The 14890-nt window shown below is 39.4% G+C and overlaps 1 protein-coding gene across 1 annotated transcript in view; it reads left to right on the top strand.

Annotated features, from left to right (window-relative positions):
• Nucleotides 1-14125, top strand: part of KCNB2 (potassium voltage-gated channel subfamily B member 2) — a 303213-nt gene extending 289088 nt beyond the window's left edge. The window contains exon 3 of the mRNA XM_074944237.1: nucleotides 2033-14125. Within this exon, the coding sequence (XP_074800338.1) occupies nucleotides 2033-4204 (2172 nt within the window). The 3' untranslated portion in view covers nucleotides 4205-14125. The remainder of the gene's footprint in view (nucleotides 1-2032) is intronic.
• Nucleotides 14126-14890: the final 765 nt, after the last annotated feature.

Raw genomic sequence — 14890 nt, 5'->3', positions numbered from 1 at the left:
AGAGAGCTGAGTCTGCTATAAGTTACAGCCCGACTTGAAAAGACTGATGTACCTATCAAAGTATGAGCTAGCCCAAGCCAATGGCCCCCTACCTCTGTTATTTCTATTGGGGTCAGTGAGTCAGCTGTCATATGTAGGACAGATTTGTATATTGCTATATTGCACTCCACATTTTTTTGTATATTAGAGCACTTCTGGCTGCCTTATTGAGTCTTTGGAAGAACACCAAACATCAAAAGATGGTTTTAAATGAACCATTTCTGAGAAATGAGAACAAATGCTCTTTGACTGAGCATCAGTTAAATAGTAAAGTAGAAAATAATTAACATTAGTACTTCTAATGGAAACCTTGAGTTACTTATGGCTTTTTTTAAAAAAAATATGCTTTTCCAAATAAAGTACTTCTATAGATTTGTTTCTCATAACTGTTAAACGTTCATAAATAATTTCAAGGCTGCCCATATTCCTTTATCTTACAAATAATTGAACTAAATGCTAAAACCATTAAATTCTGTAATATATTCTGTTCTTTTATCATAATGCTAGCTATCTGAAGGGAAATGACCAGATATTCCTGACAAAATGAATGCTACAAGACATTGAAATGCCTGTTTCCCGTTAAAATTAATGGCAAAATGTTTCTCCTTAGACTGAGGTCAGGGCATTTTTTGTAAAAGGTAACAATCCGTGGAACTTGTTCCATACAGTGATCTGTGAGAACCTGATTTTGTTTGCCTTCAGGCTACTGTATAAGGTTTTACTTCTCAACCAAGCTTTTGCCTAATCAAAGGGCCATTTCCTTCATTCTTTAAGTGCGCCCAAACTGTCGTAGGCATCACAGTGGTGCAGGATCAGGCTCTTAAGGCATTTCTTTTTCTTTCCTTGTTTAGACTTTTCTAGTTTAAAAGTTGATGTTTGATTTTATATGTGATGAAATGAGAGATGTGTGCACTATGACTTATTAAATTAACTAAACTGAATGATTAATTTCAGAACATGTTAATCAGTTTAATAGAGTGCTTTGTGGGGTGAGGAGGCCTAGTGTTTGCCATCCTTAGTGCCATCCTCTCTGTGAGTAGGATTTGCAGTCCAGTCCTTCTCTTAATCAGAGGTGCACTGAGGTGGCAGGAGGTCTATGTCCCTCCTGTAATAGGGGTCATTGGCAGCGGAGCTTGGAGCCACCCATTCAACCAGGCTCTGACCCATGACCCTAGGAGGGTCAACTGTGTCTGGCCCCTGAAGGTGTCTTCTGAGTTACCCTCCGTGGGTCACTTCCTCCCGTCTGCCTTTCTCCTCCAGCCTGATATGAGGCAAAAAGAAAAGGCAACCAAAACCATCAGCCACAACCAGGCTCAACACATAGTCTTTCTCCCTCTGGAAGGCTTCTCTGGCATCCTTGTCAAGAACCTCCATGGAAAGTCTGTCCTCCTCCCCAGCCTCCCTCCTTCTGCGCTGGGTTGCTCCCTTTTCAACTCTTTCTTCAGTTGGAGTATGCGCTGCAGGTCTGGAGAGGTGGGGCTATCTGGGCCCAGTACAGCCCTTTAACCCCTTCAAGCCCAGTGTGGGGTCATACACCCCATCACAATCAGCCATTCAGTTTCTCACCAGTGAGTAAGGTTTAAAATAATTACATTTAATGCTGAATGCTAAAAGATGAATGTTTAATGTAATTACAGAAACTGTGGCATTTTGTATTCTTTGCCTGTAGAGTTAATTTGAATTAATGAATATCACCAACCTTTTTATTTTAAAATTGTAGGCCAAATCATGCTTACCTTACTCATAAGTAGACCCTCTGGAGTCAGTAAGAGAAGCAGTATTTGACTTGGTGTGGGTAAATCTAGCGTTTTTCTTTGTGAAAATCAAATAAAAGAAAGAAAAAAAAAGAAAAGAAAAATTTTAAATAATTTTGACTTTATTTGGAGCACTTAACACATTTTTTAAAAGAATACAAGCAACCACTAACAAATACCTTTACTTTTAGCTTCCAGGATGGTTTGCTAACCAGAGCCTTGTTTATTTTGTTTTACAGATTTTGGCCATTGTATCCATTCTGTTCATCGTTCTGTCAACCATTGCTTTGTCTCTCAACACACTACCTGAGCTTCAAGAAATAGATGAATTTGGACAACCAAATGACAACCCCCAGTTAGCACATGTTGAAGCTGTGTGTATTGCTTGGTTTACTATGGAGTACCTTCTGCGTTTCCTGTCCTCACCAAATAAGTGGAAGTTCTTCAAAGGTCCATTAAATGTGATTGATTTACTGGCCATTTTGCCATATTATGTCACCATTTTCCTCACAGAGTCCAACAAAAGTGTGCTGCAGTTCCAAAACGTCAGGCGTGTGGTTCAGATATTTCGTATTATGAGGATACTAAGGATCCTTAAACTTGCCAGGCATTCAACAGGCCTTCAGTCTTTAGGTTTCACTCTCAGGCGGAGTTACAATGAATTGGGTTTGTTGATATTATTTTTAGCAATGGGAATAATGATCTTTTCCAGCCTTGTGTTTTTTGCTGAAAAGGATGAAGATGCTACAAAGTTTACCAGTATCCCTGCATCCTTTTGGTGGGCTACCATCACTATGACCACTGTAGGATATGGTGACATTTATCCTAAGACTCTACTCGGAAAAATAGTTGGAGGACTGTGTTGCATTGCTGGAGTGCTGGTAATCGCCCTGCCCATACCAATCATTGTGAATAACTTCTCTGAGTTTTACAAGGAGCAAAAACGGCAGGAAAAGGCCATTAAAAGAAGAGAGGCCCTTGAGCGAGCTAAAAGAAATGGAAGCATTGTCTCCATGAACCTGAAAGATGCTTTTGCACGCAGTATGGAACTCATTGACGTAGCAGTGGACACAGGAAAGCCTGGCAATCCAGCCAGTTCAAAGGATACACCTGATGATAACCACCTATCTCCGAGCAGGTGGAAGTGGGCCAGAAGGACAATGTCTGAAACAAGTTCAAATAAGTCTTTTGAGAACAAATATCAGGAAGTTAGTCAGCAGGGCTCCCATGAGCAATTGAATAATGCTGCTGCTGCTGCATCCAGCCCACAACACCTGAGTGCTCAAAAACTAGAGATGTTATATAATGAAATTACTAAAACTCAGTCTCAGCTTAATCTTAATGCTGGCTACCAAGATCAGCCAGCAAAACCACCTGAGTATGAGGAAGAAATAGAAATGGAAGAGGTCACTGGGCAGAGAGATCAGCTGCCAGCTGGACATACAGATGTAATAACAGACATGAGAAGCACATCTAGTATTGATAGCTTCACCAGTTGTGCAACTGACTTCACAGAAACAGAAAGGTCACCCCTTCCTCCTTACCTTGGCTCTCACCTGCAAATGAGATTCCCGAGTGACTCTGTTAATCTAGAGGACAACCAACGAACAAAGAGTTCTCCATTTGTATCACTCACAAGAGAGAAAACGTTTGCCCCTAAAGATGTCACTTTTGACTATAAGCCAATTGACACTGCTGCAAACAACGATGGTTGTGGCTCCCAAACTGTCCTGTATGGTCACTTGCGTTTTGACAGTGCCATGGAAAGCCCCAAAAGTTCTCTAAAAGGTAACAATCCATTAAAACCTAGATCCCTTAAAGTTAACTTTAAGGAAAACAGAGGCAGTGCTCCACAAACTCCACCAAGCACTGTGAGGCCATTGCCAGTAACAGCAGGAGCGGACTTTACACAGTCTACATCTCAGCATATTAGCACCATTCTTTTAGAAGAGAATTCACCCCAAGGTGAAAGACCCATCATGCTGGGTGCTGATGCCTCGATGCTTTGCCAGGGACCTCCTAAAAGATCATCCCCTCTGTTTCCCAAACAAAAGCTTTTCACTTTCCCTTCGAAGGAGAAGAGAAGCTTTACTGAAATAGACACTGAAGAAGAAGAAGACTTCATGGAGATCACTGGTGTGAAACACGAAAAGCAGCAGGATATCAAAACAAATTGCTTTGGGGACAAACACAGTGATGGCACCCATTTAACAGACGAGCCAAGAGTCAGCTCTTCTTCACCCAAAAGCATGGGCCACAACTGTACTCAAGACATTTACCATGCTGGGAGTGAAGTAAAGAAGGGCAGTAACCAAGAAAGTTACAAAATGGAAAACCATTTATTTGCCCCAGAAATTCATTCAAATCCAGGAGAACCTGGTTATTGTCCCACACGTGAAACCAGCATGTGACTAGTCACAAAAGCAATAAAAAAAACTCTTCTTAAAACCACAGTTAGCAATGCCTGTGAACTAAAACATGGAAGCCTCAAAACAAAAACAAAAAAAAGTGCATAAAATTGTTATTTTTGCATGGCATGAAGAGTTGTTTAGTTTACGTACTGTTTAAGTAAAGAGTTCCAAGACTGCTTTTTGTAACAAACAAACAAAAGGGGAGAAAAAAATGACTCAAGAACAGTGAGTAAAATAAAGAGAGCTCTATTAGGAGCCAGTGTTCTGCAAAGTCTGACATTTTGATCCTTTCACTTTATGATTGTAGACAGATTTTAAACTCTGAACTTTTTTTTTCTCTTGGTTACAAGGAGTTTTAGAATTTGCACATGAAAGGATTAAAAGTCAATGCATGCATTCATAATGATGTGAAACAAGGTGCTTTGAGCTTGCAAATTAATATATTTGTAAATAGTTTGGGGTCGGGGGGAGAGCTACTGTTTTCAAGGATCTGTGGACATCAAGTTTCCTGGGACACAGGTACTTCCTTCACAGCACATTGCCTGGAGGATTTGTACAGACTTATGTTGCAAAATTGCAACTTCTGCTTAAAGCATCTCACATATCTTGCTTTCTGTTAAAAAGCTCATGAGTATATCTGTTTATTTAAGGGACTACAGTATTTTTAGTTTATCTGTGCTGTAAATCATTTTTTATTTGCACAAACTTTGTTGTTGCATTTGTAATTTAAATGAAGGATTCTTGAGAAAAAGTAAAGATTTAATGACCAGAATTGAAGCATTTAATATTTTATATAAGCACTGCCAGAATTTCCTAATTTATAACAATGCCCCATCATCAAATAAGAATACAAACCATACAGTTATTGCCGTGGCAATAAATAGGGCCAAATGGCCATCAAGAATGAAACAGTTTATATCCAAGGACTTCTCACTCTCAAAACAAGAACAAGAATGTTTTTATTTCTTTTGTTTTATTTGATGATCTCCTGAGGGCCCTTTTTTAGCATTTTCCCCCTTTAACTTACAATTCTCTTTTCTCTTTAACTGTGGTGCCCATGTTCCAGCTGGAGGTCAGAGGAACAGTTATCTTGAAGGCTGTTGCCATTGCCACTCCATGGATCAACAGAAAAAAAGCATTTAATTAAAGGAAAAATATCAGCCACCCCATTCCCCCCAATGCCAAAGCATCTTTATTTTTAGGGTGTACTTGAGCTCTGTCTCAGCCTTGGAAAAGAAAGATGCTGAACCCAAACCTAGCTTATAATGCACCCATGAAGCTCCTGCATGAATGAAGCTATTCATTTTTTCTTATCAAGTACCAATATTACATGTACTAAAGAGACAACAAATCTTTGTAAATACATGATTCATCTAGTAGATTTTTTCAGTTCATAAATCCCCATATGTCTGATGAATAAGCAGATTCACAATAATGTAAACTAGCCAATATTTTTCCTTGTGAAAAACAAATAATTTCATTTTGATATTTTCCTCTGACTACTTCAGAAATATAGAGCCTGATTCCCTTCTTACTGACAGTGGTCTTGCTATGGTGTGGGCCAGCTCCTTACCTGAGATGAAGGATTTTTCCAGTGGTTAGGAAGGTAGCCTTGTACTTGAGAGACCCAGGTTCAATACCTTGTTCTACTACAAACTTCCTGTGTGACTTTAGGCAAGTCACTTAGCCCCTCTGTATCTCAGTTCCCCATCTGTAAAATGGGAAGAACAATTTTCACAGGGGTATTGTAATAAAAAATATATTAAAGCTTGTGAGGCTCTGACATACTGTGGTAATGGGAGCCATAAAAATGCTTGAGGTAGAGAGCTGGTGTAAATCAGCATAGCTCTCTTTATCTCAGTGGAGCTTGGCCAATTTACGGAGGCTGAGGATCCAGCCGTGTGCTTTCATTCACTTAAACAGAGTTGCCCCTCTCTTAAGTGAGTGGGACAATCCAGTCCATGGTGTGCTTCTCTTAGAAGAGAGGACATTTTTGTTACAAAGCTGCCTTCCCCAAAAGACTACAGAGCTGATCATGCAGAGCTTACTCAGGTCTCACCCATGTAAGGGCTGCAAGATAGAACCCCATATACCTGTTCAATTGGCTGGACCAAATAATAAGCACAGCATAGTTCCTTGGTTTAAAATAGAAAAATCTTTAATTGTTGGTCTTTTAAAGACATTTTTTTTTTTTACCAAAATGAGTCCAAGTGTTTCTTGTGTGATTTGAAACCCTGGCATACGATATCATTTCTCCCAATCAGTGTCTGGTCATTACTTCTCAAAATAAAAATGTACTTTCTGTCCTTAGTTGCAGTCCAGGTAACTCTATTGCTACATATAATTTTACCTATTTCTATGGCACTCTGCTGAACACTTTTCAACCGTTTGTTTCACTGTTCTAATTATCTCTTGAATGTTTTCTAGTCGTTAAATCTTCTATATTTATTTGTATTGTTTACTGGTAGATATTTTCAATGACTAAGACTAAATGCCAGTCCATTTTATATGCCTAAAGTGTTGGTCGGTCCGTATTTTCTATGTACAGTTTTCTGAAATCACACAATCCTATTTGATCTGCCTTTAGGTTCTAGCCAACAAAATGAAAACCAGGTTTTGTCCAAATGGAGCCCAGTCCTTTAGTTTTAACCTAGGGAAAACTCCTATTCAAGTTAATGACTCTGTTCAGGCAACCCCCGCAGGTCTACGGTTCTGATGCCACAACGTTCTCCACACAGGTGGACCTCTGAACATGGTCAGAGCCCCTTTGAAGTCAGTGGCTTTCTGTACAGGAGCAGGAGTCTGACCATATGGCGCTCATTGGAGTTTTAATCCTTAAATCTCCCCTGAGTTAAATCAGTCCTTTATCAAGGCCTAATTCTGCTCCTAGTAAAGTCATTGAGAACTCAGTGGGTGTAGAATCAAGCCCTCATGCCTTGTGCAGGCAAATTCCCATTGAAACCAATGGGAGTTTGGCCGAATAAGGACTGAATAAAACCAAAGTAAGGACTTTGAGATTTGGCCCCGAGTAAAATCAGTGAGAGCTTTGACTGAGTAAAGATCACAAGACCGGGCCCTTATTGGCCATTATATTTGAAACATGTTCAGAGAAGCACAGAAGCTTACAATTGAACAGGCAAAGCCAATGTAGTTCTCGTTAATAACAGTCATAGTAATTTTAGAACTCTTGAGGGAAGAAGGATCAGGCTTTAGAAATGTTTTCTATGATAGTCTAGTTCACGTAGCACAGTGTTGATCATGCTGAATTATATTTCCAGGAACACAGGCTTGCACAGTGGGCGTTTCCAGCCTAGCCTAGAAAGAAGGGGCCCAATCCTGAACACCTAACTCATGCAAAACTCCAAATTAAAATATTGACCAGAGTAAAGGCTGCAGGACTGGGCCTGTCTCTTCCTCCAACAGAGAATACATCAGAAGCATGGTCCTGGGTGATTTGATTCAGTAAAATTAATCCCTTTAAAATTATGCAAAACTACTTGACCTACATTTTTTTCTGCTTTGCTGAGACTTCTGAGCCATTTCAGACCCAATTCTGCTCCCATTTGCCATATATTACAATAGAAGGAGACCTTTTAGAGTTTTGGGGCCAGATTCTATACTAGTATAAACAGAGCGACTCCGGTACTCTGGTTACTCCAGATTTACATGCACACCCGGGCAATTGAAACTGGAGCCTGGCTCTTGGCATCCCTGGAACATGAAGATCATTCATTAAGATGATTTTGAAACATAGGCAAAGAGTATTTTTTAAATTTTTACACTGATTTCAAAATTCTGAATCAAAGTTGTAATTAATTTTCCATGTTTTAGCCAAACTTACATGTTTAAAAGAGATTTACATTTTCTGATTGTCTAAGTGACACTGTTCCAGAGGAGGGGCAGAAAGTGATATATTTCACAAAGTGCAAAGTAAATACATACGGCAAACTATGGTTATATGGGAAACGTATGGGCTTAAGAATATAATATGGAGAATAAAGTTATTGCACTACACAATTTGTGTAAAGCAACTACACCTTTTTAATAAACACCAAAAGCCTTTTAAACTTCATTTCATAGAAGGTGTGAACCCTTATGCTGATGCGGCAATATAATGCACTGCGTTCTCATTTCACAACTGGGCTTAGAAGTCAAACATTGCTCAAGTTAAAGCGGTGGTTTGCCATCGGACACAACACCAAAGCCACTGAGCTGAACAGCTGTTTATTTCTACTGCCATACTACATAAGCAAAAATATGTCTCTAATACCTTGTATTTTTGTTTCAAATCTTTAAATCAAAGCAGTAATTGGTTTCTTAGTTCCTATTAACAATAGATATCATCTGTAGATTAAAAACATTGGCATGTTTTAATGGTTGTTTTTTTATAAATATGGATCAGAAGCTTGTTTAAGGTTCTTTAATTCTATTGGGAATGATGTTTATCCTGAAACTAAATCCCAAATAGATAAGTGAAAATAGAAATAGCAATTAGTTATGTTTACAAGCAAAATGAGTTAGAAATGAGAGAATTCCGAATACCATGTTTAGACTCTTTAAGAATTTCATGGAATATTGCATTTAAAATAGTTTGAACTTTGAAGTTCTTGTGCTTGCATAGTAGTTCATTAACTGCTTATGCTACTGCCTTTGTAAAATAGCTTTGCCACAAGGACTCAATTCTGTTGTCATTATCAGGCCAAACTGCAAGCAAAGTCAATGAGGAAAGTTGCAGGTTGGCCTGATAGAGGCTCCCACCCTAATTGATTACATGTTTATTTTCACGAATGCACAATCTTGGCTTTGATGGCAATGAAAAGATTTGATTGTGTAAAACATTGTAAATGAAACAATGGCAGAAAGAGGCTGTCTCACAGTAGCCAGCCCAGGTCCACCAGGAAGTGAAAATGCAATAAAAGGGGAAGAAAGGCAAAGAAACTGTAAGTCAACAAGGCATGTTGTTAATTAAAAAAAATATATCTGTTGGTCTTATACATAGATAATGAGAAAATATGGATATGAAATATAGCATTAAGGCTCTAATTCTGACCCTAACTCTCCTACAGTGCTTGTACAGCAGTTCCTATGGTTCTTCACTGAGAGTCTCAAAACAGTGAATTATGTCTCCATCTACCTAGTCTGTCTACCTGGGCATTTACACCATGCTTATTATAATATTTGAACACTTTCTTGAAAAATAAACTCACAGTAAAGTCTCTTTGTTGAGCTTTGGTTCTCCTCCCATTACCCCCAAATGGCAGATACGGCTGTGCAAATATATAGAGAAATTCATTATTATTTATTTATTAAAGAAATTTATCATGAAGGGAGAAGTCTTGCATTTTGTCTTGCAAACAGGGAGATTCATGCTCAGTGTAATCTCTCATAGAAGGGAGTTAAATTTCATCCTCTATTCAGGGATGAACCACTATAGTGTCCAGAACACTGGGATACTTGCCACGCTTTGAACCGGACAGAGCTCTTTCAAAGCTGTTGCCCTCATTTCCTGTTAACACATGCATTGTAGCAGTCAAGCAGTATAACTCTGGCAAAGGCAGCATACAATAGGCTGGCGCAGAGGCATAAATAGAAGCTGGTGTTTCTGAAAGTCTTTAATTGCTATATGTGCATATCGGAGCAGTAAAAATGCCAGGGTGATTCCAAGGCTATTGATTGTTTATATGATTGATGCTGGTAGATCCACTCACCTGAGGCTGATGTGCAGGTTTTGGATAGATTTTCAGAGAGACTCACTTTCCCACTTTCACTTTCCCACTGTCACTTTCCCACTGAAGCAACGGGCTTAAATTGCAGCAAGGACGATTTAGGTTGGACATTAGGAAAAACTTCCTAAGTGTCGGGGTGGATAAGCACTGGAATAAATTGCCTAGGGAGGTTGTGGAATCTCCATCACTGGGGATTTTTAAGAGCAGGTTGGACAAACAGCTGTCAGGAATGGTCTAGATAATACTTAGTCCTGCCTTGAGTGCCTGGGACTGGACAAGATGACCTCTCGAGGTCCCTTCCAGTTCTATGATTCTATGATTCCGTTTCCTCAGAGGTTAGCTTCAGATAGCAGCTTTTCATCCCAGCATTAATCTCTTTTAGGTGCAGGGTAAATAGGAGGTGGCATTGTTAGCATTTGATCTGAGGGACAAGCGGTGCTGGATACCATCTCTAGCTGTTGGTATTTGAGGCTATATGTCACACGCTCTCCCCAAACAGTTTTACATATATTTTGAATAAGATAGGCTAGTCTCGCAACACTGCCCAAGTGAGGCCTGTGGCAGCAAAGGTGCAGTTTCCCATCACCACCCTCTATGATCATTCTAAGAAGCTCAGTGGATTTGCTCATCCCTCACAGGTCTTTCTGGCATACTAGAAGCAATTTTTAGTTGACTGTTGAAAGCTATTGAGAAATCATGCAGCATGAGTATGGATGTTTGTCCCTTGTCCATGGACTAGAGGAAATCATCAACCTAAGCCATCTCAGTCCAGTGTGTGGTCTAAACCCTAGTTGAAAAGGATCTAGGATTCTAATGCAGGTCAAATGTTCTTGGAGGTGACTCTTTCCCAGCTTCTCCATCACTTTGCTTAGGGAACAGAGATTAGATACTAGGCGAAGTTGGTAATACTGGTTGCATCGCATGCTGGCTTCTTGAACACTGATCTCAGCCCAAAGAACATGGTTATACCGTATGAGATGTAATACTAGTACAAAGGGGTGAGTCAAGGGTGGAGTAACAGACATGTCTGTGTGTTTCCTCTGCTGGGAGTATAAATAATACCTTTGGGAAATGTCCCACTGATTTAAGCAGAATTACCCATTAGCTTCAATGTGGATTTCTTCTAAAACATCAGTGGTACCATATGGCCCTGTATTATTACTTTAATGATTATTTTGGTATTTAATTTCCTTTATGAGGGCTAATAGAGGACAATGCTGATCCCTTTGTAGAGTTGGGGACTAACATACCAATGAATACTGATCTTCTTAATTAAAATTTTCTAGAGAACACAATACTAATTAATTCACCTAACTCAAAATAAAACATTATGCTGCCCAAACCTGCTAATTAAATTTAATAGTGATGTTTCATCACTCTATGCATTGTCTGTACTCTTACGGTTAATGTAAACACTCATAAAATCTCTGCTGAACAAAAGAGTGGTCTGGGCTATTAATTTCATTGGGCTAAATTTTACCCTCAAGTAACACTTAGATCCTCCATTGACTTCAATGGAAGTCACACACAGTGATCAGAAGGAAGAACAAGGCTCAGCATGAACACTAAAACAAAATGAGTATCCTAAATTACAGTGTCTTCAAAGGACACTTGTATATCTACACTGCAGTTAAACACCTGAGGCTGGCCCATGTCAGCTGACTTCAGTTCATGGGGCTCAGGGGGTGGGGCTGTAAAACTGTGGTGTAGACATCTGGGCTCAGGCTGGAGCCTGGGCTCTGGGACCCTGCCCCCTCATAGGGTCATAGAATCATAGAAGATTAGGATTAGAAGAGACCTCCGGAGGTCATCTAGTCCAACCCCCTGCTCAAAGCAGGACCAACCCCCAACTAAATCATCCCAGTCAGGCCTTTGTCAAGCCTGACCTTAAAAATCTCTAAGGATGGAGATTCCACAACCTTCCTAGGTAACCCATTCCAGTGCTTCACCACCCTTCTAGTGAAATAGCTTTTCCTAATATCCAACCTACCTCCCCCACTGCAACTTGAGACAATTGCTCCTTGTTCTGTCATCTGCCACCAATGAGAACAGCCTAGCTCCGTCCTCTTTGGAACCCCCCTTCAGGTAGTTGAAGGCTGGTATCAAATCCTCCTTCACACTTCTCTTCCTGGGCTCCAGCTCAAGCCCAAACGTCTACTGCAATTTTACAGCCCAGCAGCCCAAGCCCTGCCAGCCCAAATCAACTGACACAGGCCAGCCACAGGTGTTTAATTGCAGTATAGACACTGAAGACAGTCTTATCGCTCTATCTGGAAAGATATCTGAATACCAACCATCACTTTTCAGGGATATAGCCAATCCTGCAGTCCTTGACCGGTCCTGCACCTCTTACTCATGCAAATTGCACCATTTGAAATCAGTGGGACTACTTGTGGGTAAGAAAAGCTGGATTTGACCATTTGCGAAAGTGAAATTCTCACCACCTGTATTCCTAGTTATTCCAAGTGAAGTGAACTCAGGAAGCCCATGTATGACATTAGCTAATGGTTTGATCATGTGACAGTACTTCAGGCCTGATTCTCCAGTACTTTGGATCTTCGGTAATCATTTACCCATGCAAACTGGGTGCGAAATGTTCCCGAGTTGGTATGGTAGGCTAGTGGTGGAGCTAATGGAGTGGGCAGGTGACTGCACCCTGTGGTGGCTATACATTTAGCATGTAACCTCCTTGTCTTCAGTAGACTTACTCTTCGTTTACACTGGTGTGAATGAGAGCAGACTCAGGCCTGAGGTGCATTACACCTACTTTTCACAAGTATAAATGGCTACACAAAGTGGTGGAGAATCAGGCCCTTGGACAGTATATTTGTGCCCATCTGAAATGTAGCAAAAAATGACGTTTACTTTTGTACAATTACAAGGGGAAGCACATATATTTTATACTGGTACTTGAGCTAGAAGTTCAGAAAACAAAATATGTTGGCCCCACATCCTCAAAAGTATTTAGGCCCAATGGGAGTTAGGTGCCTAAATACCTTTTGAGGATCTGGGTCATTATTCCTGTTCCTGCAGGCTCTAGGAAGGAAGCCAATGGGAGTTTTGCCTGTGTAGAACTGAAGAATTGGGCAACTTATTGTGACTTGAGGCAAACCAAACAGTTTCTATCAGATGTTGCAAACTGGAAAAATAAAAAAGGTTGTTGTGGGACAATCAAGGGCACATTTGGTAGGGGCAGAGTTTTGGATTTATACCTTTGTATTTTCAAAGAGTTATGCAGAGTTTTAGCCATCTAACTCCTGTTAACGTTAAGGGGAGTCATGCACATAAAATGAAACATTTAGGGATTAGTGTACAAAGAAGTTGAAAGTTGACTACATAACCTATTATTTTAAGATCATTGTAAATATCAACTAAAATATGTATTATTTCATCTTTATAAGTTATTTATTGTATTAGGTACAGTAATATGTACTATAATTAGTTTTACTGAGTTTAATGAATTTTACTTTGTATTCTTTTGTGAATGCTCTGAATGCTGCAGAAAAAAAAAGCACAAAAGTATTTTTTCAAGTTCTCTCGGCACAATAGTAGTGTCCTCACCTTGTTCCATTTTACAGGATTAGCAGCATTTCATTGTAAAACGCTCTGTTAACAACATATCTCTTTCTTTACAAAAAACTGTCGCTCAACGATAAAGGCATAATGTGATAAGTCTTGTCTAACCTCAATCATCTGCCTTTACAAAATGCCCCAGACTTGTGGGAGAATTTGCTGCTTTTGCTTCACATGTTGCTTGTCTTGGGGTGCAGTTGGGAATTATAACATAGGGCATTTTGCAATGGTAATTGCATCAAACATGCTTTGTTTCATTATTATTATATTTACTAGAAATATTTTGATTTCATTTCTTTCTGCAGATAATACCATTTAATAATAGTTTACTTTTTTTCAGCTCCCCACCTTACACCATTAGTATAATAACTTCTCACATCTAATGGTATTCGTATCAATGTCTCCATATCAGCTGCATTTTAACCTCATAAAAAAGGAAATGTGATTTTTTTTTGTTGCTATACTAGATTTTGCTAATCAACTAAATATTTCTGCACCAATCAACATATTAATATGCATGTGGTAGTCTGTACAATTGTTCAACATCAAAATACCTGTTTGATTTATGTCAAATGTCTGTAAAATGAATGGCATTGTTCTCCATTTCAGTCTGACAGAATAAGCAGGCTAGTAAATAAATGTGTAAATGAATCATCTGTGTCTCATTTCAGTTCTCTGCATGAAGCCACTTTACATTAAACATTGCATACATACCAATACAATAATCCATAGTGTCTTTAGATTTCATTATTTTACAATATCATACAGGGAGCTCTGGTAGAAAATGTGTAAGGAAATAAATTAAACAACTATGCAAATAAAGTCAGAATCCATTATTTTTCCAAGAAAGTAAATACAGGGCTTCTAAGCTGTTTGTTCTCTCTCTATAACATTACTACTAATAATAATAACCTTGCATTTTTATAGATCAAGGACCTCAGCACTGTACAAATGGATAAATATTATTATCCCCATCTTACAAATGGGGAAAGGGAAACCTAGAGAGATTTAGCGGTGTCTTCAATTTTCAACAGTGTCCATTAATCTTGGGTGCTTCGCTTTTTGGACACCCAAATTGAGATACCTATAGGCTGATTTTCCGAGGTGCTGAGCACCCAGGATTCCAGTTCAACTTAACGAGAGATTTAGGTGCTTGACACCTCTGACAAGTAAATATTAGGAAGCCAGAGTATCCAAAATTATTCCACACTTCTGACAATATTAGCCTTAATGCTTGGAACCCTGGCATCCTCTGAATGGGGAGTGAACCCAGCTTCCTCCACCCCCCCACAACTCTGAAAGAAAGATAATCTGGAAACTACTCAAGTGAAAACAGCATTAGGAATAACTTGCTCTGGGGATCGTGTTTCCTTTTAATAACAGTTTT

Source organism: Natator depressus, chromosome 2, assembly GCF_965152275.1.
Source record: "Natator depressus isolate rNatDep1 chromosome 2, rNatDep2.hap1, whole genome shotgun sequence".
NCBI lineage: Eukaryota > Metazoa > Chordata > Testudines > Cheloniidae > Natator > Natator depressus.
This window is presented reverse-complemented; position numbering and strand designations above follow the sequence as displayed.